This window comes from Lissotriton vulgaris, chromosome 6 (assembly GCF_964263255.1).
Source record: "Lissotriton vulgaris chromosome 6, aLisVul1.2, whole genome shotgun sequence".
NCBI classification, from domain to species: domain Eukaryota; kingdom Metazoa; phylum Chordata; class Amphibia; order Caudata; family Salamandridae; genus Lissotriton; species Lissotriton vulgaris.
Window position 1 is genome coordinate 702,122,968 of NC_141694.1, and position 12,379 is coordinate 702,135,346.

Here is a 12,379-nt window from a genome sequence, read left to right on the forward strand (position 1 = left end):
ACTTGGGATGAACACTGTGAAAAGAGTTCCACTGAAAATAAGGATAGCATGTCTGTATCACTTCAGGAACATGGTTTCATTTTTGCTGAAATTCATTATATTCTTGCAGACAATCCATGGTGGCATATCAAAAAAGTGAATGATAGAACATTACTACAAAACATATCAATCATTCTTTTGTGTCAGGCTACTCACTAGTCCAGTATGGTTTGGGGTAAATAAGAGTAACCCACCAAGTAGATTAGTGTTAGTTAAAATTGCTAAACTCTCTAAAACTGTGCACAGAAAATATATATGTCTTTATTCAGATGATTATGGGCTGCGTAATTTAACAGAAGTAAGGATGCAAAATCTATTAAACAATATAAATACATACCAAAAGAATGAATCGCAGTACCGTACATTAACAAACCGCATAATTCTAGGGCAGCTTCCAAAACCCATTAGAATATAATTGCCACTTGGAAGATAAGCTCACAGGCATACCGGACAAATACAGATATTTGGCGTTTCTGCTCCCATCCGGTAATGAGCTGAGCAAACGTACCAAACTCGGGTCTGAAAGAGAAACCTCAAATTTGTTGAGGGGCAGATGAGGTTCAGTATAAAATATTGGGGGTCCTACGCAGAAACCCTTTTTCAATGCTTACAAACTAAAATTCTGTGGCAGCTCCTCCGTTATGGCGGTGGAGCGTCGCCCCCTGCTGAAAGCCAGTAAAGGCAAGGACATAAAAAAAAAGATAATCATTTGTTTTGTTATCATTTTATTTTGCATCCTGCAGGCTGCCTGCCAGACGAGCCAAGGGAGGGACAGCCACAGTGAAGCTGCAGCAAGCACCAGGCAGAAGGGGTGAATGGTGAATACTGCTGAGTATGAAAACAGTCATGCGCACTTACCCTGGTTGTTACCCTTGTTGTACAGCTGGGTGGAGAAACCAACACAGGCTACTAGTCAATATCTGAGCGCCGAACCGAGGCGCTCAAACCTATCTCAGCGCTGCTCACATGCAGGGAATGGCATTTCCAGCATGTGAGCAGCACTGGAATTGGGAGCTGGGTGCCTGCACAGTGTTTGTGTGTGCAGCAGTTCCTGGAAGGAGGCGGCCGTCGGAGCAGGTAAGGGCTTTATTATTTATTTTTTATTCTATCTTTTTTTTTTTTTTTTTGGAAAACCTTTATTTACAGATCAAATCACACGGCTATTCAGCCTTACATCCCGGAGGCTAGGCAGCAGTATAAAAAGAGGATGATCAGTGCACACAGTGCATATTATAAAATTGTACAAGGTTTAATTTTATGTTATAAGTAATGAAAACAAAGTAAAATACCATAAAAGAGCACCAGAAACAGTGCGAAAAAGGCAAGGCAAAAGTACTTAGGTGCGACAGTACCCAGCGCAGGAGAAGGCTGGGCCTTGAGCCCAAAGAGTACACATATGAACAGTGCAAAATGACGATGTCGGGAGGGGAAGAATGCAGGATTTGCCAGGTAATGGCAGTTTGGTTGGAAGTAAAGGCTAAGGGGAAAGTCGTACCTCCAATGGGGCAGTGTCAGGAGGGAGACAGATATCACCCCTGTATTCGTTCCAGGCCCCCCAGATCCCAAGCCCTTTCTTGTGTTTGCCCCGGGCCACATAAACTGTTTTCTCACGAAGCATGCACCAGTCCATATTGGTCTTCCACAATTCCACAGAGGCAGGCGATGTGGCTCCCCATTTCAGAGCGATGTCACGCTTTGCCACCATGTTTCCCAAAGTGACCCATTTTGTTTGCGCATTATTGTAGTCCGTGGGGCCCCACACATTCAGTAAGCAGCGCCGGGCTTCAGCCAGTAATTCGACACCAGTCACCTTACACTAGGCGTGGGCGGAAAATCCGTTCCGCTCGCGGATTTTGCGGATTTTCGGGAAATCCGCAATCCGCGAGATTTGCGAATTTCCCGCAAAATCCGCAAATCCGCGAGCAGCGGATTTTGCTCGCACTGCTCGCACTGTTCGCGTGAGTTCGCGCCCCGCGAATAAGTGCAAAATTGCAGAAATACGATCTTAGCAAAACTGAAAGTAACTACTTACCAGGTTCAAAAGTTCAGGCTCATCATTAGTAGCCATTTCCTGGAGTGCTTCCTGAGGGGCCCCTCCAGAGTTCAGTTGCCAGTTGAAACTAGTATGTGACCCTGCTCTGAACCTCAGAATAGTTACACATATGCCACAAAGGTCCTGAATTACAGCTAAGGGAGACAAGCAGGAGCCAGGCTGGAAGTTAAAATCCATTAATCAGCCCCTAATTCATTATTGTCAGTTGGGGCAGGGCAGGTGTTGTAACTAATTTTGCAACAATGAAAGCACTTAGCAAGTGCAAAAGATCACTAATCAGGGCACACTAAGGAAGCAGGTGCCAGCTAAAAAAATATTCTGTGACACATGAATCAGCCCCAAATTAATTCAGGTCACTTGAGGCAGGGAAGGTGTGCTTTGCTTTGCCGAAAATAATGTACACTGGACAACCAGAGGGTGTGGTGATGAAACAGAGGGTGGCATGGGTGGGCCAGAGGGTGGCATGAGTAGTCAGAGAGTGGCAGTGGTGACAGAGAGTGGCAGTGATGAAGAAGAGTGTCCCAAACAGGCTGGACACGTAGAAACAACAAGTTCGCGAAACTTGCGACCCGACAGGTAAGTTCGCAATTTGCGAAAGTGTACAAAACCCTCGCGAACTGGCAGAAACACGGGCGAACACAAAAAAAAAAAAAATCCGCAAATTCGCGGGAATTCGCGGATTTTGCGGATTGCGAATCCGCAAATCCGCAAAATTCGCGAACGCGAGATCCGCAAAATTCGCTCATGCTTATCTTACACATCACCACGTGAACAAGCCTCCAGTAGGAAGCGACCGCGTGGCACTCCCAGATAATGTGCATGAAGGTGGCCAGTTCACCACAACCACGACTACAAAGACCGTCCACCGAGTGGCCCATGTGAATCAACCGGGGACCGGTTACATACACTCTATGCAAAATTTTCAGTTGGACCAAACGTAGTCTGGCTGGGATTGCCACTTCCTTGGGGGATGACACCGCACACTGCCAATCCTCATCATCCAGTTCAACTCCATCACGCACCCATTGGTCTCTCACACTCAGAAGGAGGTCCGTACAGACATTAATCAGTTTTTTATATACCAACGAGATGGCACTGTCCGGCATATGACCATCCAGCACCCTATCTTCCAGCGGGGACGACTCAGGGACCTTCTCACCCACCGGCAGCACCGCCAGAAGGGCGTGCCGCAATTGAACCTATCTAAAAAATTCCCTCGCTCCCAGTTGAAATTCTGTCTGTAAAGCGGCGAAAGATTTTATCCCTTCCTTGTCCATCATGTCGTCGACCTTGGAGATACCAATGAGGTCCCATCGGTCAAACCCCTTAGTATGCCACAAATTCTATCTTTTTTTTGTTCCTCCCTCCCACCCCACCACTTCACAGTACTTGAGTCTGCTGCTGCTAAAATGTAATGCGAGTCTTAGTTGTAGGTGAACCTGTGTGGGGATCAGATAATTGTAGATAAAACATTTTAGGCTAGTACTACGGGTTTGATATTCAACCCGAAAGTCTGATTACAGGTGGCACTGGTATCCAGTCACTGTTTTACTAGGATATTTTTACAAAATCCTTTATTGGTTTATATTCATATCGAAATCTGTGAAAAAAGCTTTATGGGGGTTTTTTTTCTTTGGGAAAAGCTTCAAACCCTGACAAATATAAAGGTCTTTTATATCATTTTTATAAACATTTTGCAGTCTATGTTACATAAATAATGTGGCAAAAGTAACACTATAAAAACATGTATTCATGTGACCTCTGTATCCAATGAACTTAGCCAAATGCCAGAGCAGTGCACTGCGAGGGTCAAATCAGAGGAACTTAAATTCCACATACCTAAGGAGCACCACATTTAAATTACACAACAAAGCACAAAGTCTTTTTGGTTAAAGCTTTAAATTAAGCTAGGTTTTTGTTATACCCGTCAGCCTTGGGGTGGTCTTCCCACCAAAAGTTTTGCTTTCATTCCTCCTGTTTTTCTGAAATTCATTTTTGTTGACCTAAGGACTCTGTGCTAAAGTGCTTGTGCTCACCCCCTTAAACATGGTACAATTGGCTTACACCCAATTGGTACATTAAATTGATTTATAAGTCCCTAATAAAGTGGAATCACGTGTACCCAGGACCTGCAAGTGAAATGCTTCTAGTGGGCCTGCAGCACTTATTGTACCACCCACATGAGTAGCGCTTTAAACGTGTCAGTTTAAACTAGAACAGCATGGAGAGCAAAACAATGATTTAGGCCCAGATCTCTGTTCTGGGGCGAATGTTAGACACTGTTCAGCATTCTGTCCCTCAATAGTTCTTTTTTTATTTTTCCACCTGAGTGGGATGGGTATGCCAAGACGTGGGTCCAATGCTCTCCATGCCACTGGATTCATTGTAGCCTAGCTGATGAGCGGTGATAACCCGAAACTGGTCCCAGAATCCTTGTTTCGTGTCCAAGGAGGACCTGGCTTGGCAGCTCAAGCTGGACTGTTTCCATGGGAAGCAGGGTCAAGACTGATTTGCATATAGCTGAGTTTAAACTGGAATGGCATGGGGAGCAAAAGAAATTGATGAATTTAGACACAGATATCTGTACTGGGGTGAATGACATTGTTCAGCATTCTGTCCATCAATTGTTCTTTTTGCGATAAACAGCGCTTAGGACAGGGTGCAGTGTATTCTAAGTGTTACATGTCATGGTAGTGAACAACTCTTACATTTGTTTTTTACTGCTGACAGGCCTACCTCTTCCATGGGATAACATTGGATTACCTTAACACATTTACTAGGTGATAACTTTTGTTTGGAAATGAGTAGAAATATTATGTTTGGTCACTAAAGAATAGTAATTTAAAATCAACTTTAAAGGTAATGTCCGATTTTAAATTGCAATTCGGAAAATGACACTTTTACAAAGTTGCATTCTTTTGTTCTAACTATTTGTTGCCTTTAGCCTGTATCCTGGGTTGCCTAAGTAGGTGTGAGTGGCAGTTGGCCTTTGTGTATTTCTCCCAGACAGTGTCACAAAGGGGGACTGGGTGTTGGCAGGATGGGAGGGGTGGAGTTGTGCACAGCCTCACTTACATTTAAAAGGTGCTGCCTCAAAACACACACAAATAACTTCACACTTCCCTTTGGTGAATCCAGACGTCCTGGGATCACAGCATGAAAGGCAAGGAATTCTAGAACCATCTGGGCGAGGGGGGATAACGTCCAGAAGTTTCTAAGACTTCAAAGCTGGCACAGGAATACAAGTAGGACCCTAAAACCAACTTTACACTCCTAGACTTGAGTTTACTACATAAGGACAGCTCTGCTGCCAGCGGACTGCCATGCAGTAAGGGGCTGCCCTTTTGTCTGAGAAGGAAGTATAGACCTGCTCCCTTCAACCCAGGCTCCCTGAAGTGATTCCAAATGTCAGCTGAGTGACCTCCTGCTCAGAGCTACAAGGACGTAACAAGCTCCAGAAGCTTTCTTGCAACTGACCACCAAACTTGCTGCACTGGACATGTGACTGGACCTGCCGGCACCCTGCTGGCCTCAGCTGGAGTGAGCTCCTGAACCCCATGAGAGGCCTCCCGAGGTTCCAGGCCTTTGGCTGGCACCAGTTGAGCTCATCCTGTGAAGAAAAGGAGAAATTGTGGGCTCTTCGCAACCACAAACTGGCCTATTTGTGCCAAGATCTTGCTGCCCGTGATGACAGCAAACATGAAACTCCGGTGGACCAGACTCTTCGCACTACAGCGACCGTCAGCGACGACTAGCAACACAAGTTCTGCACTCCGCACTACAGCATTGAAAGCCTGCGGTGACCGTCAATACAAAGCTCCAGCAACGACCATCCGCAACACCCGACAGGATTTCTGTGCTAGAGCAACGACCATCCGTGACACCTTCCCTGCTCTCCGTGGCCTCCTCCAGGGCGAACTGGACTTTTAGAAGGTAACTTTTTAAGCAGAACTAACTCGGTCCCTGTAGCCAGCTTCTGCTCTATTGCAGTCGGCCTGGTCTTTTTTCATTCTCCCAGTCTAGAACAACAAGATAACCGCGAGTGGCGCTTTGTGCTTATGTGCGCTATATTTACCAAAATCTTTTTAAATGTATATATATATATATGGATCTACCGATTGGATTTCATCATTTTGATCTGATTTTATTTGTTAATTTTTACTCTACTTTTCTAAATTGGAGTGGGATTTTATTACTTTTTGTGTGCTGCATAGATACTTTACAAATTGTCGCCTGACTGCTTTTGTCCCAAGCAACCAGATGGAGATGCACAGGTTAATTTAGTGACTTTTGAGGTTCACACCGACAAGGATTATGGCTGTTTCATGAGATATAATAATCTTGTGTTTTGTTCCACTCCAGTGTCTATCCTCATTTACTGAACCCATAGACAAGAGGGTGCCCCTGCACCGGTGAGACTGATAGGAATCTCACTTCTACAGCTTGAGAAAGTGTCCCCCACCCCTCAACCTATAACCCAATTTCTATCAATTTTCAATGCAGTGCTAAACCTGGAAATGGAATGAATTAGTTACTTTTGTGATTGTGGCAAAAGCAATCTAGACTGGTTATATCATGCATTTTGGGAAGGTTGTAAGAATTCTCAAAATATTGACTTGTTGAGGGGCAATGACAATGAGAACACCAATTACATCTCCCTGTTCTCTGCTGGGTTGGAGATGAACCGGTATTTTGCATCTTAGGAACATCAAAGTATGAGATGGTCCACATTGTGAAAGCTGATGGCAGTAGCATCAGCACAGCCAGCAATGGGCTAACCACTATTCTGCTACTGAAGGCTAGCTGTTATGGTCAACTACAAAACCTCCCAGGTAACAAGTGAAACAACAAGAAGACTAGCTCTAAACAAGCAGTAACAGAATAGACATAGAAGAAGCCTGCAATATGTACAAGAAAAAGCCATAGTCAGGACTGTAACATAAAAAAAGAGGTTGGACCAAAAGAATGGACAAGGGAAAACACCGAGAGGCATGTCCAATGAGATCAAACAGACTGGGCTCTAAAACAGATGCGTAATGGAAGTCCAGAGACAGAAAAATACCAAAGTAGATGAGGACAGAGAAGGTTCCAGTACCAGTTGAAGGATATCTGGAACTAATGTATTCCATTTATTTCTCTTACAGCCAAGTGGAGTCACCCTCAGGGTTTGGGATAGGATAGAGGTGCCAACCCAGAAGAGGACAGTTGGAGGATTCCTGGGATTAATGCACCTTTGCTCCCTTTCTCTTACAGGAAAAAGGAACCAAATTAACTAAGCCGGTTTGGCAAACGCCAAAACACCTTCACATCAGAATCCAGTGTACTGTATCTTTGGTAAAATAAATATAATTGTAAGCACTAATTTTCAGTTCACTTAGCCTGTACAACAGAATGTTACCTCACTCCTTTTAGGTTAACATAAGGATCAAATAGTAAAACAACTGTTGTTCTAGATAATATTGATCTGTGCACCAATGTGGGTTTTGATGTATTTCTAAGAAATATTTTTATTGTACATATGTGTAATTATATATCTGAATTTGGTTTCTGGTCCTTTCCATGATCTTTAAGTTAGGTGTAATGCTTCAACTAAAATTCTGTTTTTTACCTCCACACACAAATATATCAATGTAATCATTCACAAAGCACTCACAAAATAGGTTCTGTCCTCGGAAATCATTTTGCAGAACAGCATTTGTCATACTCCGAGAACCTTGAGTAAAAAAGCAGCTCAGCCATATATATTTAGAAGATCTTAGCAAATGAAAATGACCATTTTGTCAAATTAAAACACTTTACAGGTGATTGAGATTACCTATGATATAAATGATTCTGATACTACTTCACATCACACCAAGTTGTTAGCAGCAGAGATGAGAAAAGGAGAAAAGAGGGTGTAGACTTACCTCGCATTCCTGCACAGCATGGTTAAGAACATCACCACAGGGAATTAATGGGCTCTCACCGCACTGAGAGAATTGATATGATTTTTACATGCTGCTCGACTGTTTAACTTATGCCGTCTAGCACTCTCCTGTCACAAAAGCAGTAAAGTGCAAGACTATGCCGATCGGTCCAGGCTAACTGATACTGCTGTAGCTCCACAGGTGTGCAAATGTTATCTCGGGCAGCACATCTTCCATAAATGATTGGTTACTCATACTTTGCCTGCATTTTTTTCAAAGTGAAATAATTGAATAAAAGTTGTGGCTTCATAAATTTACAAATTCACCATAAGTATACCAGTTGTAGTTTGTGGCCTGCCATCATCATCTAGAGACTTTACTAACAGCAAGCAAAGCAGCACTATTCATGTGTGTGCATTTATTAAACCACATTCACCTCAGTCTGAGTGCATGGTCTTTGTATGTGATTGAAGGTTCCGGAAGCTTGCGCTACTACAGGACTACTACAATACAGCACCCTCCCACTATACGGTAACTCTAAAATCTACTGTGAAACTGTTCACTCCCACAACTGGTGAACCTCAAGTGAGACTAATGGCCTTACCAGATGTGCATGAAAGGGTACCAAGATACAAAATGCATTGCAATGCTACAACAATGATTATTTGTGCTATACAAATGCAAATAATTTAGCAAAGTTTTCAATTACCAAGCACAACCCTTTTAATTGTTACCACCACAGTGTTTTTTTGTCAACGAACATCTTTCTCCATGCACTTCTGACTGCAGATTTTCCTTAGAAAAGAAGACGCTCAGTTCCAGCATGCTGCATTTCAGTAACCCCTTTCTAGAAAAATTAAAATGTGGACTGTCTAGTAGTGAGCAGGAGAGTGGCACACTTGCACAGTCAGTGTTTAGTTTCAAGGTAAGCGGTACAAAAGGGGGTGGTGATGGACGGAGCATCTGAATCAATCAAACACTCACACCCAGTCAAAAGATCTGGGTTTAATCCATCACCGTTCTTTAGCCCACTCTGCCACCCCAGTTCAGACATGGCTATATGCAAATCAGTCTGACCCTGTGCCTCATGGGAACAGTCCAGCCCGAACTGCCAAGCCATGTCTTCCCTGGACCGAAAACAAGCTTCCGAGGACCGGTTTCTGGCATTCCAGCCGTCTTCAGCCCAGCTTGCTTGAATCCAGTGGCAAAGCGAGCAAGGGACTCACGTCTGAGCATACCCTGCCACACTTATGGCGGCCAAAAGCGGTACAAAAGGGGGTGGTGATGGGCGGAGCATCTGAATCAATCAAACACTCACACCCAGTCAAAAGATCTGGGTTTAATCCATCACCGTTCTTTAGCCCACTCTGCCACCCCAGTTCAGACATGGCTATATGCAAATCAGTCTGACCCTGTGCCTCATGGGAACAGTCCAGCCCGAACTGCCAAGCCATGTCTTCCCTGGACCGAAAACAAGCTTCCGAGGACCGGTTTCTGGCATTCCAGCCGTCTTCAGCCCAGCTTGCTTGAATCCAGTGGCAAAGCGAGCAAGGGACTCACGTCTGAGCATACCCTGCCACACTTATGGCGGCCAAAAGCGGTACAAAAGGGGGTGGTGATGGGCGGAGCATCTGAATCAATCAAACACTCACACCCTGTCAAAAGATCTGGGTTTAATCCATCACCGTTCTTTAGCCCACTCTGCCACCCCAGTTCAGACATGGCTATATGCAAATCAGTCTGACCCTGTGCCTCATGGGAACAGTCCAGCCCGAACTGCCAAGCCATGTCTTCCCTGGACCGGAAACAAGCTTCCGAGGACCGGTTTCTGGCATTTCAGCCGCCTTCAGCCCGGCTTGCTTGAATCCAGCGAGCAAGGGACTCACGTCTGAGAATATCCTGCCACACTTATGGCGGCCAAAAGTGGTACAAAAGGGGGTGGTGATGGACGGAAGCTTGTTTCCGGTCCAGGGAAAACATGGCTTAGCAGTTCGGGCTGGACTGTTCCCATGAGGCACAGGCACAGGCCGCCATAAGTATGGCAGGGTATGCTCAGACGTGAGTCCCTTGCTCACTTTGCCACTGGATTCAAGCAAGCCGGGCTGAAGACGGCTGGAATGCCAGAAACCGGTCCTCGGAAGCTTGTTTCCGGTCCAGGGAAAACATGGCTTGGCAGTTCGGGCTGGACTGTTCCCAAGAGGCACAGGGTCAGACTGATTTGCATATAGCCATGTCTGAACTGGGGTGGCAGAGTGGGCTAAAGAACGGTGATGGATTAAACCCAGATCTTTTGACTGGGTGTGAGTGTTTGATTGATTCAGATCCTCCGTCCATCACCACCCCCTTTTGTACCGCTAGTTTCAAGGTAAGGCTTTGTGGCTTTTGAACTGATATAAAACAAGGAAAACATTTTTTGGTTTAACACAAAACATTTTGCAAGTGCCAATACCATGTCACTTACCAACATCTCCATGAACATAGTATCCCTTTGGAGGTTTTCTTCTGGAAAAAAACTGCAAATAAGAAAATATAAAATCAAATTTGATTAATCAGTAAAACATGCAACAATGACAAATGCGCTACAATATCAGTAAACCGTGAGATTCTCCAAATCGAGGGTTTATGTATGTTTGGTTCACAGGTACTGAAAAAAACAAGATTTTTTCTGAATATTTCGTGTCGTTAACAACAAACTCACTGCAAACCAACTTGATGAAGGGACAACCAAATGCAGATAAGAGAACAAATGTTTGACCACCACCATGACACTGAATTCCGGTATTTTTATTGAGAAGCTGCAAATTGAACAATTAAATCATGCACATCCTCAGAAGTACAGTACTGGGAAGGCATGCACTGATATCTGCTGACTTTTTCCCACCAAACAGAATAATGGCTTACTTCCTGCATACTTGCCATGAGCCAGAAGAGGGGATATAATTGGGCCAACTATGCAGACATATTCTGAGTGAACAACAAAGGCTCTTTGTGTGATGAAGTAGGTTTGCAACAGGCAACACTAATATAATTTGTCATTTAAAGGACAAAGACGCATGTCCATAACAAAGCACTGAACGCGTAGACGTTTATCATGCACAAGTTATGCAGCGATTTTATAGGAATAACTCTGAATATTAAAAGACAGCAGCAGAGTAACAATTCATGATAACTCAAAAAACATTATTTTAGAGAGCACATGCATTTTTTATCTCCAAAATACAGTAGGTTGTCTTTGGCATTAATGCTAGATCCTTTGCTGTGCCCGATTTACCAATCAGCATCTCTGTTCCTCTTCTAAGTTTAATGACCCGCCTTCAACCTTTGAAACCACAAATACCATCAAAGGAGGACAGGAAGGACGGCCGTTCACGTCCATTATCAACAAAAGTGCAAAGCAGAAGCAACATTTCTTTGCAATTTCCGCTAAAAGGAAAATGCAGCATTTTACGTTGCACCGTCACTGATATAATGGAAGTGCTTCCTGTTGTCTTCAGTTACTTTCCTTTTTATCTCGGAAAAAGGTTTCATAAACCGGAAGCTAGTGCTTATCTACGTCCGACAGGGAGCCTTCCTTTTTGAAGCACTCCAGGTTAAAGAGCCACACAGCAAGGATTTGAGTGGTATATGGGAATGGTGCTGGTGTCACTGTGTATTATAAGGAATAAAGTATCCCCTGTCATACATGATAAGGATGTGGCAATTTACCAAGAAGTTCCATGACCTTATAAATGAACTCTCCATTCGAACTTGTTCCTCTATTCCTTCTTTGACTTGAAATATCCTTATATTCGGTAGGGGGTACTTGAGCGCATATATTTAAACCTTAAATGTGATTCTTTAACATCCATCCCGCCTCCCTCATTTCATGGACTTTCCTGTACGAGAAAAGTAGGAGTTCTGTTAGCTAGAAAACCTGGAACAAACAACACCCACCTCAAACTTTACCGAAAACCATCATGGTATAAGCTTAAACCATTCCAACACTGTTCAGACACAAACAGTGATCAGTTCAAACTCCAACTGATCCACAACAAACCTGTTTACAAGGAATTAAAAAACACAGACTTTGAGTGCACGTTTCAGTGCATGAATGAGTGTTGCGTTGTGCACCCTGAGAGATGGCCTTGCTTGGGAGGGTTTCGTAGGACTGCATCACCAGGTTGTTCGGACAGCATGGTCTCCTTAAAGAGAAACATCAGACAGAGAGAACCTGTTGCAGTGGGGATTTCTTGCTCACCTTTTGAGTCATGCTAATGTTCATGCCAAATGCAGTAGGGAAAAGAGGGAGTTGGTACCAGGCTAGAAATGACAGACTGAAAAGGATTCAAATCAGTACAAGAGGTGACTGAACATTCTCGCATGTCCTTTTCAGTTCCAGTGT

At 44.0% G+C, this 12,379-nt stretch overlaps 1 protein-coding gene across 1 annotated transcript in view; it reads right to left on the reverse strand.

Annotated features, from left to right (window-relative positions):
• AFG1L (AFG1 like ATPase) overlaps positions 1-12,379 on the reverse strand; it is a 685,824-nt gene that overhangs the window by 558,934 nt on the left and 114,511 nt on the right. The window contains exon 3 of the mRNA XM_086926682.1: positions 10,460-10,511. Coding sequence (XP_086782808.1) covers positions 10,460-10,511 — 52 coding nt within the window. The remainder of the gene's footprint in view (positions 1-10,459; positions 10,512-12,379) is intronic.